The 25074-nt window shown below is 36.6% G+C and overlaps 1 protein-coding gene across 2 annotated transcripts in view; it reads left to right on the top strand.

The window, feature by feature from the left end:
- LOC306857290 (guanine nucleotide-binding protein G(i) subunit alpha-2-like) overlaps positions 1-25074 on the top strand; it is a 68429-nt gene that overhangs the window by 27940 nt on the left and 15415 nt on the right. For both annotated transcript variants that reach the window (XM_079397167.1, XM_079397168.1), the window contains exons 2-3: positions 21095-21137; positions 23807-23948. In XM_079397167.1, the coding sequence (XP_079253293.1) occupies positions 21095-21137; positions 23807-23948 (185 nt within the window). The remainder of the gene's footprint in view (positions 1-21094; positions 21138-23806; positions 23949-25074) is intronic.

The raw sequence follows: 25074 nt of genomic DNA, 5'->3' as shown, positions 1-25074 counted from the left end.
GGCACAGATTTGGATGGGTAAAACCATCAGTTTTGAAATAACTATATTTGTAGGGCTGGGTATCGATTTTCGTTTTTACTAAACATTTTATTCTTAAATCCCAAGAATTGATTAGTTGAACTTTTTTTTTTTTTTTCACATAATGAACTGAACGTTGTTGTATCGCGCAATCAATTAAATCGCAATAAGCTTTGTGCATCATTATTTTTGATATGAAATAAAGTCTCAGATTTCAAATTCTGTCCATTTTATAGCAATATTCAAACAATAAATGCCATTTGGCGTACGGGAACTGATCTTTGCTTTAATACCAATCACAGCACGAAATAAACATGAATGAATGTCCGAAGGTATGTTAAAAGAACAGTAAAACTTACCAAAATCTGTATCCTGTCTCTTGTCGTGTCCCTGTATCTGTATCCTGTATCTTCTGTATCAGTGGAAAGATTCACCTGAGGAAAGATGTCAGCGTGTAACATTTACGTAACATTTACCTCTGAAAAAATCTAATAAAAAAAAATTGGTGACCATAAATTAGAAAAATGAAACTAGAAAAAAGAATCGATATCGAATCAAATCGGAATCCTGTTCAAATATCAGTCGCATAGTGCCTCCTTTGGCATTAGTGACTGCCTTTTGAAAAAGCAAAAATAAATAAATAAATCCTCTCATTCCTCCCCACAGTGACTACATGATGCTGCAGCCCAGCTTTGGCTCTCAGGACAACTGAGAAAATTTAGTTCCTATCTGTGGCTTTTCAAATCTCTTTTTTTTTTCCCCCGTAGACACAGCTTGTTAGATGTCTCACTCTGGCCTACATCAGGTTTCTCAAGAGCAGCCCTAATCCGAGATGGAACTAATATACCTGTTCTACAGGGGCATCTTATCTCACTCCCTTGATGGCCTGAGGGGTCTTCTGATGGATAATGATCCTGATCTGTCAGTGCTCTTGGCTTTTAAACGGGCTGGCATGAGATAAGGTCTTTCTGTTGGCTTGTCACTGCAGGGTTGCCCACAGGTTATGCTTGGTCATAATTTATAAACCAGATGAAATATCATGGGCCTTTTAGCTATACTTTTATTCTTTTGGAAAGGGAGATGCTGTATTAGATACCATGTGCATCTGAGCCAAAGCTTAGTCTTTATTTCAAAGTTAATAAATGAAATGATGCTTTAACAGTGCCGCAGGTAATGAATGAACACTGTAGGTCTGGTGCAAGACCTTTAGCCCTTGTATAAATATTTTTACTCTGACCACACCTCTTTCCCACTGTTCTCTTTACATTTCCTGTGTGTTTTTTTTTTTCTTCTGATTTTGGCTGGGTGAGGTTACTATGGCAGTGCAAATGGTATTGAACTTCCCGTGGTCGGACATGTTTTCTTTCCAAGAATTCGCTCTGATCTAAAACTGTAAGCCCTGCAAAGCATCAATACTTATTTACCAACCTCACCAAGGAAATTAACAGTTGAATGACAGGAACAATCAAGAAATATCGACTGATTGGGCTTTGCTTGTTTGTCACATCATATTACTCCTGTAGGCCGAAAACTTGCGTGTGCATCAGGGGACATGGCAGGGGACAGGGGACATGTTTTGAGAAGTTCGCTTGATGCTATTTGATATTTGCTATTTCTACTCAAAGCTCGCAGTTCCCAGTACCCATCGAGTTTAGACCCCTGAGAGAGGGCTGGCCTGTTCCCAAATCATTGCTTTTCAATCTGCAGTGTGACGCAGGAGACATTAGCATGGCTTGCCAGGCAGAATGTTTTCAAAAAGCATCACTGAGATGAGAACTGGACGTAATGCTTAGCTCGAGCTGGCTGTTTAAACCTGAGGCATAAATAATTAATCATATGAGGCAGATAACAGGTGCTGGAGTTTTTAAATTACTTCTAGTTGCATTGAAAAGAGGGGTGAGACAAATTGTAGCGAATGACTTGTGGTTGACTGATATGGATGTTTCAGTGGCTGATGCTGATAATTAGTAAGTGGGTTGGCTGATGGTCTACGTAAGCAGTGACTGATTTGGAACATCGGTAGCATACAAATTAAGCTCCACACGTGACACTATGAACGATTTATATATTTATCATTGTGACTCTCATTGTGTCACAGTAGAAGAGTAGTGTGGGAGAAGTGTAGCCTACTTGAAGTAAGACGGTTAATATTTATAAGTACAAAACCCTCTGAAGGAATTAATAAGTTGTTGACATTGGCTACAGGATATTGCATCAATTAATAAGTTTTATAGTCCTAACTCAGTCACAATTACACAATATTAGATGTGAAGAGAAAATTGATGCAGTTGTGTTGTGATATTTCACCAAGTATAAATATTTTATTTTAGTAATTATTTTATGTTTAAAGATTTATGTATTTTTTTAATCATGTTTTAATTATATGCATTAGTTTGGCACAAACAGGCAATTAATTCATATGTAGATTGACTTTGAATCAATGTTGGACTTTGCAACGTTGCATAGGTTTAAAAGGTTACTTCGTTACTTTCAAGTGATTTCATAAGAAAGTCAGTCTTTTCATTGATGAAGTAAAATGCAGTGTGCTGCTAGATTTTGCATCACACATGATTCACTCTAAAATATTGCATTAAAATCAGTCACAAGATCTTCTAGTTTGCAAGGGGATTCATGTTCAGAACACAGATTGCTGATATTAATCACTTTACATTTGACCTACATTTGTAAAAACGAAACATTGATCTTATTTTTTGTTTTGGACTGACAGCCTTAACTGCTTTATTTTTATATTAATACAACATATTAACATTTTCTTTCAAGCAGTGTAAATTTGATACTTGCATAGTTGCTTGGTGTCGCTCATTGCTGCTGATAAAGGTCGGCCAGACAAGACTTCAGAGCTAATCTCAACTTTAAATGAGAAAAATATACCAGTTTCCTCAGAAACACACCTTAACCTTGATCTCATTATCTTTTATTAGGCTTTAATCCATCTTCCTGCGTCCACACATCAGTGTCATGGTTTAAAATACACCTGTTTCTAAAGCTGTTAACCTGAATGGAAGAATGGAAGGGCTGTTAATAATCACAGATGACTGTGGATAAAGGTGTTATTAGCACCCTTTTGAATTGACGTGTAGAAATGTTGCTACTGTGTAAGAGAAACAGTGTTAACTCCGTTTCATGCATTCTTTTTACCCGAATATTCAGAAGATGAAATGAAACCATAAAAAGTTTGTCAGGATTTGGCCTTCGGGATATTATTCGAATTGTATGACAGTTTGCCTTCAGGGAATTTAATGCGTTTCCCTAAGGTGCCCAGGCCTTGTAAACGACTGGCCACCATCCATCTGTATCCCAACCTCTGACAAGTCTCGGCCTGAGCTCAGGGTCTGGAGATTGTCAGCCCTGAGCCACAGATTCCTTTCGAACTCCGATTTCATTTGAAGAGATGAAAAGCAGATATTTTCACCTCTGCTTGCACCCTGTTTCAGATGTAAATGAGCAGCGTTGGTGCTTTTCTACAAATTTCTACGGATTCTGAGCATATTTGTATCCATTTGGTTTCAGTTCCCTATAGGAAGTTTTGAGTGGAGCTGAATTCATTAAGGATCTCTTTAATATTTTAATATATCTCTTTAAGTATAGATAAGAATATTTAGTGTCTTTGATATGAGAAAAACTCTCTTTTTGTATCATAATGGTAATTGGCCAGTATTACAGATCGTTTAATTTACTGGTATGGTTAATTTTGGATATACATTGGTTGATACTGGATTGATTTCCACTGTTCTTACATTTAGATTATCTTTGCCGTGATCTAACGCTAATTTAAAATTAATCTTTAAAATATTAATAATGTGATTGCAGTTAAAAATGTATTAAAATGTAGCCTATTTGCAGCAAATCTCAAAATGAAGGTCAGTTTTTCATAGTGTTCATTATAATGCCTAAATTTAATGGTAAATGATTAAAATGATTCATTTTAGCTTAATATATTTAAAGAAAATACTATATAATTTTGATATTGCCATTGCACAGTTATTGGCCATAACATAAATGTATGATTGGCTTATCAATATTGGACATAATTGGAATATCGCTGCATCTGAAATTGAATAGAATTTATATTTTATTCATCCTGCTGGTTTCTGGAGGCAAGTAGGAAATATAGGTCACTAAATCAACCATCTTCCTTATATTCACTCTATGCCAACAAGTAGCACTTTGAGTTGGTGTTTGTTAAAGGGGTCATATGATGCGATTTCAAGTTTTCCTTTCTCTTTGGAGTGTTACAAGCTGACTGTGCATAGATAAGATCCCTGAAGTTGCAAAGACTAATTTCTCAAAACCAAAGAGAGATTCTTTATCAAAGTTAAGACTCTGCCATTGAACGGCTCGTTCAAACACGCCCCCACATCTTGACGTCAAGATGTGGAAATATTTGCATAATGCTGCCCAAATGTTCACGCAAAGAAAGAAGGTGTGGTTTCAGTAACCGCAGTAGTGTTGATGAAGCCATGTCAGGGAGACGCTGTGTGTTTCTAGGTGAAAGCAAAAGCACTTTATTTGGCCTTCCGAAAGTAGATGCGTTTAGGAATCATTAAGATTACTTACAACAGAACAGCAACGCATTTTATGGACGACCGTTTCGTGAACCTAGGAGAGGAGGTAATTCTGACTTTGCTATGACTATCTGGCGCTTCTGAATCAACGACTGTATGTTTTGTTATTTGTTTAAGTATTTGCTATTGACTGTTTAAATGCGGAATTTTGCGCGTTGTGTGTGTGTGTGAGAGCGAGAGAGAGTCACAGCGTAGCGTCGTGTGTGTGTGAGAGAGGGAGAAACGGTCACAGAATCGCGGCTTGTGTGCGCACACACACGAGCTTCATCACTGTCTGTCACGTGACTCTCTCTCTCCCCTCTCGGGCTTGAACTGATGGTAAAACTAAGGACATTATTTACTGTCTTTCTTTACTATAATTTTGAAAGCTGAAGCTGGCGATTATGGAAAGGGGCGTTACATTTCCGACGCAGCTTGCGGTGTTCGGCCAATCACAATGCACTGTGCCAGTTGGCCAGTCAGAGCAGACTGCACTTGTCGGAAGTAGGGACCTTGTAGAAATCGAAGTGTTTGAGAGAAGCGGGGCATAGAGGAACTACAATAATTTACAGTATTTGAAAAATAATGCTTTTTTTTAACAATAAAACATGTCAACATATTCTGTTACACCAAATACACAAAATAATGATCTTTAAAAAAGCGTCATATGACTCCTTTAATAAGCAATCCAGAGTTTGGAGGCTACAGTGACTAATTTTTCCTCCATCGTGGATGGAAGATGATCAGGGGTCGTTTGTCGGGTGTAGTTTGATATGATGAAAGCTCCCAGGTTGGCTTTGGGACAGGTTCAGTTGAATGTCACTTTAGAATGAAATTGGCTCGGATCCGGATCATTAAGGGCAGTTTGGTTTGTGTGTGGCTGTCTGGAGTCTTTCTCTTCTTTCTTCTCTTTGGGCTTCAAGGCAACCTGGCGCGCCAAACAGACTTCGTCCTTTGATAGAAGCCCTTTCTGCCGAAATTAATTATCAAGCATGATGCTTGTGTGTGCCATCCACTGCGTAAGTGTGTGTATGAACAGGCATCTGTCAACACACTGCCTCGATTGCTTTCTTCCGCACCTCTGCCAAAACAGCACAACAGCAGAGTATGGCGTGCTACACTTTTAATGTAGAATTGTCCTTGTGTCTCCTCTTGGTTTAAGTCTCTCCTTCTGTGGTGCCTTTATTTAAAAATCCAGCATTTGTTGCCTATATTTGAGCTGAAACATTTTTAGGGAATATAATGATAGAAGTGTCTGCTGTTCATTGTTGAAGGGCGTATCTGTGCCCTAACCCCCACCCCCACGAAGCAATAATGATATTTTAGTAATGCATTGCCTGGCATGGGGTAGTGGCTTGCATTTATTAAGCTCTTCTCTGTGCCTACAGCAGGAATCAAACACAGGGTTGTCAGAGTTTGAAGTGCTGGATACTTCACAAATGTGTGTACCTGGAATTAATACAAGTAGGCCTATGCTCAATAATATAATAAATAAAAATAAAACAAGTAGATATAATGGCTGTCTGATCAAATCAATTTCCTGATCTTAGGAATCCAGGAAAAAATTATCTATATTCCTCTTGCCTAACCTTAGACATGTACAGTTCAAATGGGAAATCAGAAGGATGTCCCCGAGTACCAGAAGAATTAAGCAGGATGGAAAAGCAGTCACTCTTTCTCTCATTCTTATTCTCCCCTCCTTCCTCTCTTTCACATTTCTTTTTTCTTACTTATGCTTTGTCGACATTATCCATAATTTATTTGTGTGTTCAGGCAGCCAGATCGCTAATGGAGGTATGCATAATGCATTCGTCGTGCTTTTATTGGAGCCTCTGGTGGCCCAATCCGAGATTGAGGCGAGTACAGCGTCTGTTCCATGACATACTAAAATCTGGGAATCACCATGGATTCCACAATAAGACACATTAATAACTGTAGCACTATAGTTTTCAGTGTCACATGATTTTCAGAATCCTTCAGAAATAATTGTTTCTGAAGGATTATTGAAACAAATGTTGATTTGGTGCTTAGAGAATGTCTTGATTTTAAAAACAATTGTGCTGCTTAATATTTTTTGTGGAAATCTTGATTCATTTGATCAGAATACTTTTATCAAAAGAACATTTTTTTATTGTCACTTTATCAGTTTAATGGATCCTTTTTTATTAATTATTCATTTTATTTTATTTTATTACTTGGCACTATATTTATAAATAAAACTATGTCCATGCCATCTGCATGCTGCCTTAATATTATGTAAGATTTGCTGTAATGTATCAATTACACTCAACACCCTAGTAATCAGTGTACTTCCACTATTTAGAGGAATACTCGTGTCTAAAGAAGGAAGTCTAGCTGTACAGGTTTTCAGATTAAGCTTTGTTTCAGCATCATTCTGTTCTGAAGTGGATGTTGGGTTTCCTTCTCTAAAACAATGGCAGCTTAAGTACCCGGAAGCATCTTAAGTGTCTTTTCACATTCATGCCTTTCTTGACTCATACAAGTGTCTGGATGTGTATGTTTATGTCTGTATGTGGTTTATTCTATTTGATATGTGTGTGTATAGTTCATTGTATAGTCTCCGGACTGTCACATGCTTTTGTTCGTTTGTCCTCTTTTGCAGCTGTGTAATTAAAGATGATTTCCTGTTTGTGGAGTTAATCAAAGCAGCCTTTTTGATCTGTGCGTCAGCTAGAAGAAACCGTCACCTCGGATAAGGGTTCACATGGCTAATTGATTTTTAGATGCTTAAAACATCAGGTGTTCTCACACTGTTTTCTCTCTCTGTCTCTCTCTCTTGAATAAATGCCCACACGGTCTCACTGGCCAATCGCCCGGTTCTATTTAGTCAGATCTGCAGCAAGATTGTGCTGAAAGCTTAGACTCTCCCCACGCATCCGCATTTATCTACGCTCATTCATCCCTGGACTATAAAACTGAGAGGAGAGAGTCTTGATGAAAATAGAATGGGTTGGTTTTGAAAAGTCACATGACTATAAGAATTACTTTTTGAAATTACTAACTGAGATCTGCATACTCCGCAGACAGATCTGAATTTGTTCTTTCTGCCCAGGTCTGACACTTTACCTATTAATGGCAACTCTGTCTGACCCCTCAGCCAGTGCAGGGATGCAGTCTCCAACCTTTTACTGTCATTTACGTATCGATCAGCAAAAGCAGCACGGTTGCCAGATGGATGAGAGCTGAAACTGAGGCTCGTGTCGCATAGCCAGACTTTTATGAAGAGCAGACTGTCTGATCAACTAACATATAAAGTGACTTTACATAGTTTATTTTCTTTTTATGTCATTCACGGATGGATTTATCTGTAATAGGATTATACCCCTAATCCTAACTAGGGCCCTATGAAATCAGTTTTATTTTTTCCCAAATTCCGTTTTGTTTTTTTTGGGGGTTTTTTTTAAGTTTCAATTTTTCTGGATTCCATTTTTTTTCTGATTTACTATTTCTAGACTGTTTTAATGGTTAATAATTTAAAAAAAAATTAAAAATCATGTCTAAATCATGAAACTTACACAATTTAACAGCAATGTATTAAGTTAATAAAAAATTACAAAAATTGCATTAAGGCCCCATGAAATACATATTCAATTAATTTTCTGGATTCCATTTTAATGGTTTCATTACATTGTAATAATCAAAAGCGTGTCTAATTAATTGATCTTATAAAAAAAAACTAATTTATTATTATTTTATTTGTATTTATTTTTTTCAGAAAGACTGTGTTGTGTATTTTATGGAGTCAAAACAATGCCGCATATATTTGCAAGAGAATTGAAGTATTGCAAAAGAAAAAGTTTTGCAAACAAAAATGAACATATTGAGAATTTTGTTTTACAAAAATAAAGAATTGCAAAGGAAAATGAAGAACTGCAAGATATAAATAAAACAGAGCAAAAGCAATGATTTTGCAATACATATTTTCCATAGCTATATCTACAAATTTATTTGCAACGCTGATTTTTTTTTAAGAGTTTGCGTTTCACGTTTTTGCGCGTCTCACTTTGTGGCACTGTTTTGACATGGGGGTGGAGTCAAGGGACGAGGGCGTGTACAACAGGCCTGGGCATGCCTCCCTGGAAGTGACGTCATCGGCCCGAGACGCATATCACAACTGATCCAGGCATTGTCATTGAGCAGAGGCATGCGGGTGGATCATTTCCTTTTATTCACTAGCTTTAAAACACGCATGTTTTCATTTTATTAACAAATGTATATGTGTATTAGCAGCGTTTGCTCAAGTTAAAGAAGTTGTTAATATAAACATTTGCTGTTTATTTCTCTCAATTTGCACACTTTCATAACATTAAAATGTGTATTGTTTCATTTGGTTAACTAAATGTGTATTAACAGTGCTTGTTTAAAATCTCTTAACCTGTGGGAGGATGCCAGCGCACAGCGTTCTTTGTTTACATTAGTTCAGAGTTACTGCTAGTTTTAATGTAAAAGAATGTAGTTAACGTCATAAACTATACAGCATTAAAAAGGTCTAAGACTCGCGCTTCATATCGATCTCGACTTTTCGATCTCGTTTTTCATTTACATAACTCCTGGCATAAATTAAGAAATGACTGTCACTGGAAGATTTAAAAAACGAAGCTGGGGTCTTTTTGGTTTAGTTTATTTATTTGTAAACAAAATCTTTATTTTTGTTTACAAAAAGCACATTATTTTTTCTCAGTACTTTTTTTTTTTTTTTTTTGCAATACTTAAATTCTCTTGCAAATATATGTGGCATTGTTTTGACTCCATAGTATTTACATTTTTCTGGTAAATAGTTTTTCTGATATATATTCCTTAAATATCATGTTTTAATAATAATTGTATCATTAGTAGTAGTACTATCATTAATTATTATTATGGCATTTTAATTTAAGTGTTCTGACCTACTTTGACACATTCATTCAAAATTTGGCAAATTCCGTGACATTCCATCTTATGTACTAGTGATGCACGGATGGCGGTTATATCTGCGGACACTGTAGATAATCCGCGGGTCGGCTAATAAAAAATACATTCTAATTAATTGCGGGTGGGTGGCGGGCAGATAATTTATTTGAACCAGTGGATTCAGGTGACGTTTGAGCTCATCTGCGCATCTCTACTATATACAGGAAATTCCATTTTTATTACTGGAATCCGCAATTCCATGTACTGCATTGTGGAAATCATGGAGCCCCACCTAACACAATATAAGTCTTAAAATATCGTAATATTAACTGTATATGGTATTTTGACTGGATGAATGTGGATTAATATCATTATTTTTAATATAATTCTTAAATAGAATGCGTCATGGCTGAAATTCTACATGTTCTATACTGCTTGTATGCATAGACTTGAGAAAACAAAACAATAACATTTGAAAGGTTGGGGTTGGTTAGGCTAGTACATGCCACATGCAATAGTTTTGAGGAAGCACTTGCTTTTTTTTAGTGCAGTAAGCTTGAAATGGCTTGTGAATGATTTGGATGTGCGCATAAGCCTAAAAGTACCAAAACTGGGATGAGAACAGTTCATATGTGATAAAACTCGTTGTCTGTGAGTTTTTCTCTGCGCTGAGGGATATAAAGCTTTTTGATGCATCTGATGTGTTTTTGTATGTGTTGAGAGGTTTTTTTTTAGATGAGTTAGCCTGGAGAGCTCAGGGGGGATCTGCCGTCTGCCAGGAGACTTCAAGGCCTCTGGGCTGCTGTTTGCTTGCTTTGAGACTCTCACACTCACACACACACGCACACACAATGCTCCGTCCTTCTGCTGTCTGCCTAGATTAATGAGACCAGAGTCATACTTTGCCCATGCAGCCAAACACACAAACTCACTCTCTTATTCACAAGGGCCCTGAAGGCAGGTGGTTTAATAGATATTACTCCGTGCATAACCTCTAAACAAGCACTTTATTTACATCATCATGCCTCTCAATAGACCTGTTAGAGTCATTAGACAGCACTGTGCTTCCCTAATTAAACATCTCATGAGCTGGCAGATGTTGCAGCTGGAGATAATCTGAATTTTCACTTCTTCTTTGTAGTGTTTATCCCTCATTGTTTTGATTGATTGTCAAGGGCACATGTGATGTGGGTTTCTGAAGTGTGCGTGTGGTGAGGTGTGTGTGGACACATGGTCACAGGTCATGAGAATGACCGTCATGCTTCTATACGAATAGGTCATTATTTAACTTTCACACCTGCTAGCTCAGACTTTTTCCTCTGTCTCTTGAAGTCTGTTGAGACCAGAGGTCTTATTGATTTCTCTCTTTTATTTATTGTCTTCAGCTTTATTAACAAACATGTGTTGACAGGTTTTATGGACGTGAAACCTGAAATCACGTGGTTTCTTTTTCTTAGCAATCAAACCTAATTTTTTTATCTTGTAGAGGATAAAATGGGCATTTCATTAAACATGATTTTCATGTAAGAAGGAACATGAGCCAACGAGAGACCAGAATCTATGTAAATGTTTATTTAATGAACACACTTGCATTTGTCAGCGTCTTCTTTTGTCAGTGTTTACATGTTAGAGTCGTCTCTTCTTTATTTCTCTATGACGTCTCTGTCCAGCGGTGCCAGCTGTATTCTTAGTAAACAAGTCTAGAGAAGATGCCATGTGTTTTCATCTCTGTCTCTCTCTTGTGGGTCCTCTGAGTGCTTGGAAAACGGAAAATTCATTCTATTAAACTTTTTTTCTTTAAATGTTAACATTGATTTAACATTAATGGTTAATACTTGTTATTATACCACATATATGTGTGCAATTGTAATCTTCCTTGGGAAATGCTTTCATTGTTTTGACCTCCTGCATCCTGGGTCTGTTTGAGGCAGGAGGAACTCTTGGCAATATCTCTCTCACTCTCTGTCCTTATGGGATTTGAAGGAAATGCTTTCTGCTCAGACCATTTGTTCCCTTATTCTCTGATCTCAGACCTGCTTTCTCCCCACCCACTCCGTACCTTAACTGTTACAGGATAAATCACCAAAGTTGTATCATAAAGGGTTAATGTCTGTCATCTTTTGGTCTTAATTCAGTGTTTTGCTTCATTCTTTCATTCGTTCGTTCATTTGTTCTTTCTTTCTGGTAATTATTTGGGAAATTCACTAGCAGGTTTTTTTTTTCAGTGCATATCTGGGTCGCCAAAAAAGTGGTATTAAAAAATAAATGCATTTTGTAAAAAGTAAATTAATTAGAAAATGAATATAAATACATACATTGAAAATATATTAATATATTGATTTACTTCTATTTATTTGCTACTTTGAGTTAATAGATTAAATATAATTTAATAATTTTGGTAATTATTAAAATTCAATTATATGTTTTGGAGTCAATTGTGACGTGGTAATTTCCTCATGATATTCACCCACTAACCAGTGTGGCTATTATATTTAATATGTGACCCTGGACCACAAAACCAGTCATAAGGGTCAATTTTTTTGAAACTGAGATCTATACATCATCTAAAAGCCGAAGGAATAAGCTTGTTAGGACAGGACTATATTTGGCCGAGATACAACTATTTGAAAATCTGAGGGTGCAAAAAAATCGAAATATTGAGAAAATCGCCTTTAAAGTTGTCCAAATGAAGTTCTTAGCAATGCATATTACTAATCAAAGTTAGTATCCAAGTTTTGATACATTTACGGTAGGAAATTTACAAAATATCTTCATGGAACATCTTTACTTGATAGCCTAATGATTTTTGGCATAAATGAAAAATCGATAATTTTGACTTAATGTATTTTTGACTATTGCTACAAATATACCCAAGCGACTTAAGACTGGTTTTGTGGTCCAGAGTCACATATGTGGTCATGGCATTATTGAAAACTTCTTCTTTCTTGTAGTCCTGTAGTAATCACTTCCTCCAGAGTGGTCATGTAAGGAAATACTGACAAACAGAAATGGAGAAAGCCAGCCAGCTTAAAAGCCTGTAGGAAAATCAGTTAGAATATTTAAACATCACACCATCTGAACAGCCTGTTACCAGACCGGACCAGACTGGCGGGTGCAGCCCAAGCTAGCCAAGACAGACCGCAGGCTAAGAACAAAGAATGAACCACCCTAAATTATAGACGAACTCAACAGCCTGATTAGGAGTTCATTACTGCTGCTTCTGCTGAGCTTCTAAAATCTGACACAGCACTTTGTCCAACTTTCAGAGCTGTAATTTTAAGAGGAGCCAAAATGATTGAAGCTTGAAGTGGACTAGGCTGTTAACGCCTGTATTTGATGCCAATCATATTCAGCCTAATAGTGCAGTGGACCCATGCAAGCATTATTATATTCTGTTTGTGTTTGCTGCCTCCCTTCTCTTTGAATGAAGAGTTTTGCGGTGCTGATGGAGGCCCGGGGCATTAGAGGCTCTAAATGTGTGTGTGTGTGTGGCTGGCTGGTTCAGCTGTAATTGTTGTGACCTAAATGATGGTAAACAGTGGCATTGCTGTCCACACAACTAGAGCCACACTCACACTGGCCTCTTTGTCCTTCTCTTCCCACCCCCTCTGACACACACACACAAACATACGGAGCATTTGTAGCCCCATAAGGGCCTATAGGGAGCAGGATGGCCCCAGGCGGATGGGACTGGCATGGATTTCCCTCCTTCGGTGGAAACTGGGGAACTCTGGGACAATGGCCACGTGACGCTCTTTGGCATCTTAGGAGCCGGATGAGGAAAGGGTCTTTTGTTTCTATTCTGCATTTCCCAACGTGTTACATCACACATCCACTAATACACACGTGTGAGATGTTATGGAAACTGTGATTTAGATGCATGCTAATGTGCTTTCCAGAAAGCCTTACTTATTATTCCTTCTGGGTTGACCACATCACATTGAGAGTTTTGAGATATTTCTTCTTTTTTCTTTCTTTTTCACATTCATGTGTTTATAAACTATAGACATGGTTGAATAGTTGTTCAGCAATCCACTAGTTTATTTTAATGTAATGTTAATTTGTATTATTTTTAATTATTGTAATTTCTATTTTTTTTTTTTTTTTCATTTTAAGTTGTTTTTTTTGTTTTGTTTTTTTTTAGCTGTTTAGTTTTGTGTTTTTAGCCTGTTTGCACTGTAAAACCCTCTTGGATGAATACAGATGTCTTTGCAAGTTGCTTGCAATTCATGCTGTTTTTGAGGGTTGCTTTTTTTAAGATGCTAAATCAAGTTAAAAATAGTTTAAACTTTTCAGGATGTATCTAAATGCATCTGTCTTGTCTTTTTTTTTTTTTTTTTTGCTGCTAACTTTGTGTTGTCCTCAACAGTCGGCACTGCACATGCTGTTCTAGACAGCATTTTGAGGCATCGTAATCGCATCCTCAAAGTGGTGGCTTTTCCACAAGGTGCAAGGTAGCTTAAAATGGCAGAAATCATTCTAATATGCTGATTTGATTGCTCAAGAAGCTTATTCTTATCAATGTTTTAAACAGCTGTGCTGCTTAATGTTGTTGTAGAAACAATGACACATTTTTAGGATTCTTTTATGAATACAAAGTTCAAAAGAACATAGTAGCATGGTAATAATTTTTACCCCAAAATTTGGGTGCTATACATTTTTATCCTTAGAATATCACGTTGTTAGATTAGCTTAGCAACATTACCTATTAAAATCAGTTGCTGTGTTTTCAAGATGCTGCCTGTGTAGTGCTTAATTATTTTAATGTCCTGCCTTTGCTGTCTTCTAAGTAGCTCTTTAGGATTTTGAACAGAGCTTGTGTGTGTTACAGTTGACCAGCAGGTGCAACCAAGCTGTAGACGTGCACAGTCTCTGTTTATAGTCAAGGTTTTGAAGGTGTCTCGCCCACAGACCAATAAAAGATTATTTACTGAACACACAAACTTCTCACTACGTCACCGAGGGATGGTGTGTGTTTGTGTTTCAGGTATTACAAACTTGTACCTTGTAAAACCACTAAACAAATGTGCAAGACATTTGAACTTTCGTCTCACTCGTGTTCAGAACATCATTTGTAAATGCTATTGATCTGACTAGAGGGCGATGAACCAACCTGGGGAAAAAATTAAAGTCATAAATAAGCAGACAAATAAATTTTTCAGACAGCCCAATAAACAGCTGACAGTTTTATCCATTTACTAGATATAAACAGGGGCATAAAAACAATCACACTCACCCATCTGCGGGGCATCATCAGTCTGCGGTCTCCTCCAGAGCATTGATCAGGGTGAGCCGCATCAAAAGTGTTTGTTTTCACAACAGCTCTGTCTTTGCCTGTTCATTATCCAGCAGTGGCTTGAGCAAGCAAATAACATTATAAATGAGCCTAGAAGCACAAGGATGTTCAGTGCTTATTAAACCATCACTTCATTAATCCAAAGTATTCAATTTGTAAGTGTGCGGTTGTATGTATTATGTCAAAGAGTGCATGATTAATAAATTGCTTGTTCGTGTTCTTTATTATTATTATTTTTTTTACAATTACGTTGCCTTGAAGAGGTTCACCACAATATTGTGCAATATTGTACTCTGTACAGAGAATCCTAATGGAAGTTTCTCATCCTTTATTTCAGCTCTTTGACTTGTAGCTGTGCCCATATGGACACAGACATTTGCATATGTTTTAAGCATGCTTAAAATATATTACAAAGGAAACTGCAAGATTAGGATTGCGAGATGATAAAATAACATGGATATTTGATGTTTATTTATTTAGAGAAAACTGCTATATCTTACCTTAAAACTAGTTTAAACAACATTTAGCCTATTCTTTGTTTTTGAATTGGCTGATGACTTTCTGAATTTAATTTTTGTTTTTTACTTTTACTTTATATTATTTTACTTCACCTTTTTTCTGAGCATGTACACAATTCACTATGGCAAAACTCTGATGTATTGATATTCATTTTAACCCTGTCCTATATTGTACCCCTAAAAATATTTTAAATATTTTGCTTATTCTTTGTTTTTTAATCTAATACTTTATTTTATTTTATTGATTTTTCAGCTCCGACACAGCTCATATTCATTTTAACCCTATACAAAATAGGGTTATATAACCATATTTTAAACCTCTAAAACTATTGTTGTTGTTTTATTTATTTATTAATTTTTTAAAATTTGATAATGACTCCCTGAATTTTATTTAGTTTAATTTGTTAGGTTATTATATAATTTTAATAAATAATTTTTTATTTTTTGATTGTGTTGTTTTTAAAGGCTTTCTTCAGATCAGATTATTACTCCAGCATTGTTATTAGACTAGCCTGCGAACACTGCGAGCAGAAGTAAAAGGAGAAGAGGGAGATGCATTTATTAAGTGAACAGTCAGAGAGATCACGCTCCACTTGTGAAGGCCTGGAGATTCCTAGAATTTGAACAGAAAGGAGCTATAATGCCTAGCAACCGCACCACAAAGGGTGGAGAGCTGTGGTCGAGTCTGTCTGCTGGAGCAATGAATACAAAAACCCAGAGGAAGAGTGAAGTGAGAGAGCGAGAGCTTAAGTCTGTTTAAATGTGATTAGATGGATCACATGCATGATCTCAGCCTTTTAATTAGGTAAGTTACTTGCTTTTGATTTCATAATGCAGTTGAGAGACCGTAAAACTAAACTGGTTAAGTCATGGCCAAGCTAGAAAATAAGACAGGCAGGGTGGACAGAGACAGATGTGTACTGTGGTAACCTGAGTCGCAGCTGCTGCAACCAAACTGAATTATTCTCGTCTCCACTGTGAACCTGCACGCCTCAGACCATAATGTCCACAAAAACTCAGTCAACCTCAGCCAGACAACCTGGCCCCGGATCAGGAGTCCACACCTGAGCTCACTGGCACATCGCTGTACTGTATTGGTGAGCTCTCATTAGCGTAGCCCATGTTGTCATTTACACACCCACACCTGCCCTCAGATCTGAGGTACAGCAACCGTGTGATGAGACTAATGCAATGCAAAAACACCTGATACCAGACCTTTTGCACACATGTGGAGGTCTTGAGTCTGTCTGGGTTTAAAGTTAAATTAAATTAGTTCAATTTAAATTTCTGTAATTATTTTTATATCTAGTACAGAAAAAACTGCAAGTAAATATTCATGTGCTTATTGCTTTGGAATTGAGTTCATAAAATGAAAACAGGTCAGATTTAATTGGTAGTGTGCTGAAAATACAGGCCATTGTGTAATAAACGTTCTTGGATACAGGAAGAACCCGGCTGCCATCCCAGTGGAAACTCTGGTAATGTTTAAAATTAGTTTTGTAGGATATAGCACATGATTTTCAGTTCAGAGACACTGCGAAGAATCCATAACCATAATTGGATAAATTGAAAAGATGTAGCGTGCTTCTATGTGTAGCTCATTTATGATTGTTTAAGAGAGAGTTTTTCTGGTAATCCACGACTACTGTTGAGTGCTGCTCATGTGATGACCTTACAGTGCCCTCCAAAAGTATTGGAATGGTAAAGACACAATTGTTTTGTTGGCTGTGGAATCAAGACATTTACGAATATGATTAAAAGATGAATATGAGACAAAAATACAGAAAGCCACATTTTATTATTGGGTGATTCAACACAGATGTTTTACCAGCTAAGTTCAGCACTTTTAGTGTTTCATCCCTCGATCTGATGTGAGCATAAGTATTGGAACAGTTGCCTCACAGGTCTTTCTAAGTGATCAGCTGTGTCCTGTTGCATTAATTGTTCAGATATTAAAAGCAGGGAATGTCGTATCAGTTATATCCATTACTTCTGTATTCTGAATCTTGCATTCGATGATGACACACACAAACCAGGATGAAGATGAGGGAGCTGACTTTGAGAGAAAAGCAAGCAATTTGAATGCTAAAAGAAAAGAGGAAGTCATTAGAGCTATAGAAAAAACAAAGGGCATGGAGAAATCAAGAGTTTGGAAACCACCAGTGACACCAGCAACCAACAATGATCTGATCGGCTGAGAAAACAACAGTAGTTGATGACAGACAAATCATAAAAGCTGTGAAAATGAACCATAAAGACGTGTCTGTAAATTCACCAACAACTTCCAGAAAGCTGGGGTGATGCTCTGACAATCTACTGTCCTCAGGAGACTTTGACACAGAATTACAGATGCTACACAGCAAGATGCAAACCTCTGACCAGCACCAAAACTAGAAAGGTAAGATTAGAGTTTGAAAAAAAGCACAAAGGTGAGCCAGAAGAGTTTTGGAACTGTGTTTATTGACCGATGAGACAAAGATGAACCTTTATCTAAGTGATGGGAAAGCAAAAATGTGGAGAAAAAAAGGGAACTGCAATGATCCCAAGCATACAGCCTCATCTGTAAAGCATGGTGGAGGTGGTGTCATGGCATGGGCATGCATGGCTGTCTCTGGAACAGGCCCTCTCAACTTTACTGTTGACTTAATGTATGATGACAGTAGCAGAATGAATTTGGAAGGGTACAAAACCATCTGGCCTACCAATATTCAAGAAAATGCCACCAGATTAATTGGGAAGTGCTTTATATTGCATCAGAACAATGACCCAAAACACCCTGCCAGTTCAGTCAAGGAATTTATAAGGGCAAAGAAATGGAAAGTTTTAGATTGCCCAAGTCAGTCTCCAGATTTAAATCCGATTGAACATGAATTTCACCAGCTGAAGAGGAGAGTAAAGGCAGAAACTCCCCAAAACAAGCAACAATTGGAACTGACTGCATTAAAGGCTGGGAAAAGTATTTCAAAGGATGAGACCAAGAGTCTGGTGATGTCTATGGGTCACAGACTCACTGCTGTGATTGTGTACAAGGGATCTGCAACTAAATAATAGCTTTTAATCTTTTATATCTGCCTTATGTTCAACTTATGGTCACATCAATGAGTGGGATGGTCACTAAAAGTGCTGTTTTTTTTATTTGGTAAAACATGTATGTGTTGAAACGACTAATAATAAAATGTGACATTCTGTAGTTTTGTCTCATATTCATCTTTTATTCATATTTGCAAATGTCGTGACTCCACAGCCAACAGAGCAATTTTGTCTTTACTGTTCCAATACTTATGGCGGGCACTGTATGTCTTTTGTTATGGTTTAAAACGCATTCCATGGAAGTGCCGCCAGTTTTATTCGCAGACAATAACTAAAATATACATGGCCACATCCTGCAGGTGCACATCGCTAGATGTATGAACACTAATACACAATAGACACGTTGAGTCATACAAGCTTTTATTTTCCCATGAGGTCTATCCTGTCTCCTGTCTATCCTCTAAGGCAGGGGTGGGCAAACTTTTTGACTCAAGGGCCACAACAAATTTTCCACATTAAGTGAGGGGCCGCATAATATGTTTATGACAAATGAAGCTTTGATTTTTTTTTTTTTTTATTGACACTCACTTCTGTACTATGTATACTTGTACATACATGGCAGTTCTTTTCTTGTACCATCTCTACCTATTTTTATGAGCACTTTATGACACAGATAAGTTGCATTGGTGTACAAGTCTATGTATAAGACACATTTTATCATTTCATTCAGAAATAATGTAAAATAAACGAAACGTTTACAAACATTAGAAACATGATTTATATTCCCTACACTCCACAAAAATGAATGACAGAATTTTCATTTTTGGGTGAACCATCCCTTTAAAGTCAGATCATGTAGCAATAGCAGTGATAATAATAATAATAATAATAATTATAAAATTGTTACAACCTTATATAACCTAAGGAATATCATAAAATTTTTCTTCCAAGTTTTAATTTTAACAAAAAACCTGTTGTGCAGCAATTTTACTGTTTGCCAAAAAATAAAAACATTTTAAAGTTTTCATGTGATTTGAATTTAAAAGCTTAAAGTTTTATTGCTTTACTGCATTTGATAAATGTTTTTGATAATAAATTTGTATTAAATCATTACATTTACAATAATCATTATCATAAATCACATTGTTAAAATTTTATGAATTCAGGTGATTAGACATTGTTTTGCATTATTAAAAATAATTTAATAATTTAATCTGAATTAGTGCTGTCAAACGATTAATCGCATCCAAAATAAAAGTTTTTGTTTACATTATGTGTGTGTGTGTGTGTGTGTGTGTGTGTGTGTGTGTGTGTACTGTGTATATTTATGTATATATAAATACACACATACATGTTTATACGCTTATATATTCATATTCTTATATTTTATATTATACAGAAATATATTTAATTTATAAACAAGAATTTTCTTAAATATATACATGCATGTGTTTTTATATATATATATATATATATATATATATATATATATATATATATATATATATATATATATATATATATATATATATATATATATATATATATATATATATATATATATATATATATATATATATATATATATATATATATATATAAATAATATAAAATAAATATACACACTTATATTATGTAAACAGAAACTTTATTTTGCATGCGATTAATCGTTTGACGTCACTAATCTGAATCCAGGAAAATTACAACTGAAAAATAAGACAATTTGAAAAATAAACTAGTTTCATAGGGCCCTATTATAGTTACAATCCTTGGTGTGAAAAGCCCTTTACACCAACTTACTAAACATGCAGTAGCAGCAAAAAATCTCCCAAATGAAAGCCGCAAACTGATGCGTGACTGAAGTCTGAACGGCTGCCGTCTCCGTAAGATGTGGGAGAACTGATTTTGCATGTTTGAGGTGTTGGCAGCTGCTGCTCAAGTGTGAATTCATCCCTTCACGTAGAATAAGTGGGTGTTAGCGTGTGGCACGTTGACAGGTGTGCTAAAACTGTTGATTTTGAAATCAGTAGGCCATCTTTTGACACACACACAGGCTTTCTTTATTTTAATTTTTTAGGCTTTCCTCTTTTTGTGCATCTTCAGATACTATTTCATTGGAGTTTGAGGGCAGTTTTCCGCTCGGTTTGCAGCGTAATCCATGTGTGTTTAGAGTTGTGTAAGAGGGTTGCAGACTGACGGCCAGGGGGCAGCGCTACATCTCAGAGCTGCACGTCATGTGACACGAACACACTCCCCAGAGAATAAACATGTGCCAGTCTGTATCAGATACGCCATTGTGACGCGTAGATGTTTGTTTTTGAGATGTTAGAAGGTGCTTGTGGGAGCTTGTTGATTCTAGTGTATGGCCGTTATGTTTTGTGTGTTTATGTAATGTTCAAATGAGGGAGTTAGATGTCAAATGAGTAGCGTGCCCCCGCAGGCCTGTGGAAATTACCCTGATAAGGCCCCGTTTCCTGTTTGTGAAGCACTCAGACATCTCCATTAAAGGCCAAACTTGATAAACACCAGGTCTAGGAGAGAATGGAACGCTGAAGATCAGCAGCTAAGTCAGCAAGACTCGAGTTACTGGAAGTATAGGTTACACGCACACACACACACACACACACACACACATTCGCAATACAGGGTGGGCATTAGCACTAAGACTGATGGAGAAAAAAACAGTGACTGTGTGATGAAGTGTGTGCATAAGTGTTGTTTTAATAACCTTGTTTTCTTTTTCTTTTCTGTCACAGGTGCTGGAGAATCGGGGAAGAGCACCATCGTAAAACAGATGAAGTGAGTAAACAATGTTTTCTCTTCTCAAAATCTCTTACTCTCTTTCAGACACATCTCTGAATGCCAGCTGTTGACGCTGGTGTGGATGATATGAGATGGCACAGCTGCAACTCTAAAGTGAAAAAATGTTAAGAAAAATTTCTTTCTCACAAACGTATACATATTCGTTCATATGGAACATTAGGAGTTTTTTGCCCCTGTACTAGTTAATAAACTCAAAGTGCACATACTCCTACACAAACCCCAGAGTTCCAAGTCTAAATAAGTGTTTAGACTCATTCATGTCAGTGAGTCAGATTCAGTGAGTCATTTCAAAGGCTAGATCGTCAATTTGAACAGCTATTCAGGTAACTAGACATGTTTAAATGTTGCAAAATAACAGTAGAAGATTTAAATCTTTTCTTCCACATTGTGACATATCCGAATGAGATAGGTTATTGGAAATAAAAAAGGTAGTACAGAGTCTTAGTTCAATCCTTCAGTCGTTGGTTAAATGGAAGCAGATCTGAATTCAAGCTTGAGATCAGTTCGTAAGAAAGGAACTAGGTTTATGTAGCCAAAATGATTGAAGAAGTGAAATAGGTACCAATAAGTACATATCACTGCAGTTTCCAACAGAAATGAACACTAGAGGCGGTAAAACAACCAGCACTTGTAATCATTTTCCTACACAGTTATGACTACAGCTCAATATTTTTCGCTTTCCGGATGTAACGAGCTTGCTCGGTAGCTCAGTCGGCACAGAATTACACTTAGGATGTGGAATCCTTGGTACGAATACTGTGAAAAACATGACTCACGATGAAGCTCAAAGATGAGAGATCGAAAAACAAGCTAAAACGGCATGCTTGCAATTTGCGTTTTTACGCCACATTCGCTTTTGTTCATACTATAGGGTAGGTTTATGTGTAGTGCAGATGGTACATTATTTTAAAACGTTACGGAGCATTAGAGTTATAGCGCCACTCAACGAACATTTCAAGCCAGAACTGCAGTGACGCATACAAAACCAACACATAAAACCATATGTGTACCATATGTGTGTCCATCTTTTCCGGGGAAAAAACCAAGCACTCTTTTAGCGCCACTCAGTGGACATTTCACATAGAATATGTCACGAAACCATATATTTTGCATCTTGCAAAAAAGTTCCCGCTGGTACATTTTCATCATGAGATCAGGCTCGCCATAACATGACCATAAATGTAATTCACGTTAATTCGTGCAATAGCACCCACTGTGGCAGCTCTGAGAATGCAACATATATTTGCATCGCATTATCAGTTGTATTCTGACATGCTTCACAACTTAATAAAATGTGAAATTGTGTATGCGTTGTAAGCACATATGAGTGTTTTTTGGGGCATAGTAGTCGTCTCTCAAATGTTACAAACATAACGCTGATGGCTAAAAGTCTTGTCTAGGTATGTAGGCTATGTGTCTCCCTTGTTCACATAAACAGCTGTTGATGTGCGTGCGTGTGTATGTAGTGGGGCCCCTGGCAGAAGTTAATACGGTTTATCTGCTCTTGACCTCTGTTGCACTTTTTATGCCTCCGTTTCCCAAAGCTGTTTTATAATCTAATCACTCTGATGGAAAATGTTTTGCCCTCCATCTCATCACTGAATGTGTCCTGACACACTCTGACCTGGGGTGTAATCGCAACATTCATTCTTTAATAATTGAATTACATTATTATAAAATGACTCTAGTTGTGCTTAGCTATATCGGAGAAGGTTGTTTCTATTTTCCTTTTAAAGCTGTTTTAAATGCCATCTGAGTGATACACGGTGAACTGGCTTTCTGGTTCTATCCTCAGAGATTTTCCTCTGAACTACTGAGCTGACTATATTAAAAAAATCTCAGTAGAGTTGCAGTCTGACAAGATCCACAGGACAATTCCCACCAGCACTTAAAATCAATTCAGTGGCTAAGTTCCATCCACTGCAAAAGCCTGCTCACATTAATACATTTTATATTACATCTACAACCTAGATTAAAACCTAATGTTCTTACCTTCTTTTGTGCCATTCTGAATTTGTTCTTTGTTTTATTTATTTAAATGAGCTTTTTCTGGTGAATGTAACACATATTTATTTAGCTTTATATTTACATTTAATATTGAGTTTAGGGTTGGTAATATTTTTAATGATTCTGAAAGAAGTCTCTTGTGCACACCAAGTTTGCATTTATTTGATCGAAAAAAATAAATAAAATAAAAACAGTAAAATCAAAACTGTGACATTACAATTTTAAATAACCGTTGTCTATTTTAATGTCTCTTAAAATTTTTGGTGAATAGAAAGTTTAAAAACAGTATTTATTTGAAAGAATTTGTAATGTAAGTTTTTATGGCCACTTTTGATATTTAATTTAATACATAATATTCTTATTTATAGATATAATCAGATATACTTCTATATATTCACTATTTACATTCATATATTCTGATTTTATATAACTACTTCCTGTTTGCCGCATCATAATATACGTGTGTGTGTGTGTATGCATATGCATACACACACACCCACACAAACACTCACTCACACACTTTATCTTGTATTATATATGTAAATCACATTTAAACAATGCAAATGAAATTTTAATGAGGGCTAAATATCCTATACAACACTGATGATTGATTGATCGTCTTTATGTCTGTTATGCAGGATTATTCATGAGGACGGCTACTCGGAGGAAGAGTGCAAGCAGTATCGAGCTGTGGTGTACAGTAACACCATCCAGTCCATCATGGCCATCATTAAAGCCATGAGCAACCTCAAGATCAAATATGAGGACAGTTGCAGAGAGGTGAGTACACGCAGCATTCCCTCTGCAAATAAATCACACACATCCTCTGTACAGCATTACACACACACTCAGATCATCTCAAACACCCACCAGCTCAGATGATCCCTCCCTAGTCACAAAGCCAGACGTCTGATTATCAGCTTAAACTCTGGTCTTGCTGCTCAAGAAACATTTCTTATTTTGTCTTTTGTGGAAATATAATTATTTATAACATTTTGTCTTCACTTTTGATCAATTTAATTTATATTTCTACTCGAGTCCTGCAAGAGACTTCAGATCACACATAGCACAGTAACTATCTTTTATTCTGCGGTCTATGCACAAATCCTCAAAACCTGCAAGAGATGGAAAGATGAAGTGTAAAAGAAGGGATTAAAAGAAAATGAGAAAGTCAGAGTGTTAGCTTTCTAGCTAGGATCTCAAGAGAACAGCCTGAAGACAGCAGTAGGTTCAGCGCATCTGATCCACCTGAGGCTCTGGAGAAACACTGATCTCTATCAGCACAGATTTATCCTCCCTATATAGTCGAATCCATAATATTTGACCAGATTTACAGTGAATGTACAGGGTTAACACTGACTGAATGGAAGGAAGTAGGACACCGGAGTCTTGAGATGTGTTATTAAAAGTCGAACTTTTTAACTTGTCACAGTGTCTTAAAAAAGCAGCACTCATAGTGAAGAGAATGAAGTGAAGAATATAGCTCCTTTAAATCAACACAGGCCCTTTATTTTCACTGTGCAGCAGTAGTGTATAGTTTAATTAGATGGGTGAAGGGAGAGAGAGATGATTGTCCCTGCTCTGGGAATAGAGCTGTTAGAGAGGCTAACAACATCTCTCCATCACGTTTTATTAGTGAGAGCGAGATCTGTTGGAGACATTCCTCAAGTGTTTCTCTCTCTCTCTTTCTTGTTTGAGGTGTTTTTGATGAAGGATGTACAGAACTGATAAGTCAGTGGGTCATCTCAATAACTAGTCTGTGTTAAGAAAACCCTGTGTAATTACTGTGAGCTAGTTCACGGTAATGTTCACAAGACACCAAACAAAAGCATTTCTGAGTTATTTATTAAGGGTGTCAGGCTCGTTTTATTTCAAGGGCTGGATTGGGAAAAACAAATATCTTTTA

This window comes from Barbus barbus (assembly GCF_936440315.1).
Source record: "Barbus barbus genome assembly, chromosome: 37".
Taxonomy (NCBI): Eukaryota; Metazoa; Chordata; class Actinopteri; order Cypriniformes; family Cyprinidae; genus Barbus; species Barbus barbus.
The sequence above is the reverse complement of the archived record's forward strand: the minus strand, read 5'-3'. Positions and strand labels throughout refer to the sequence as shown.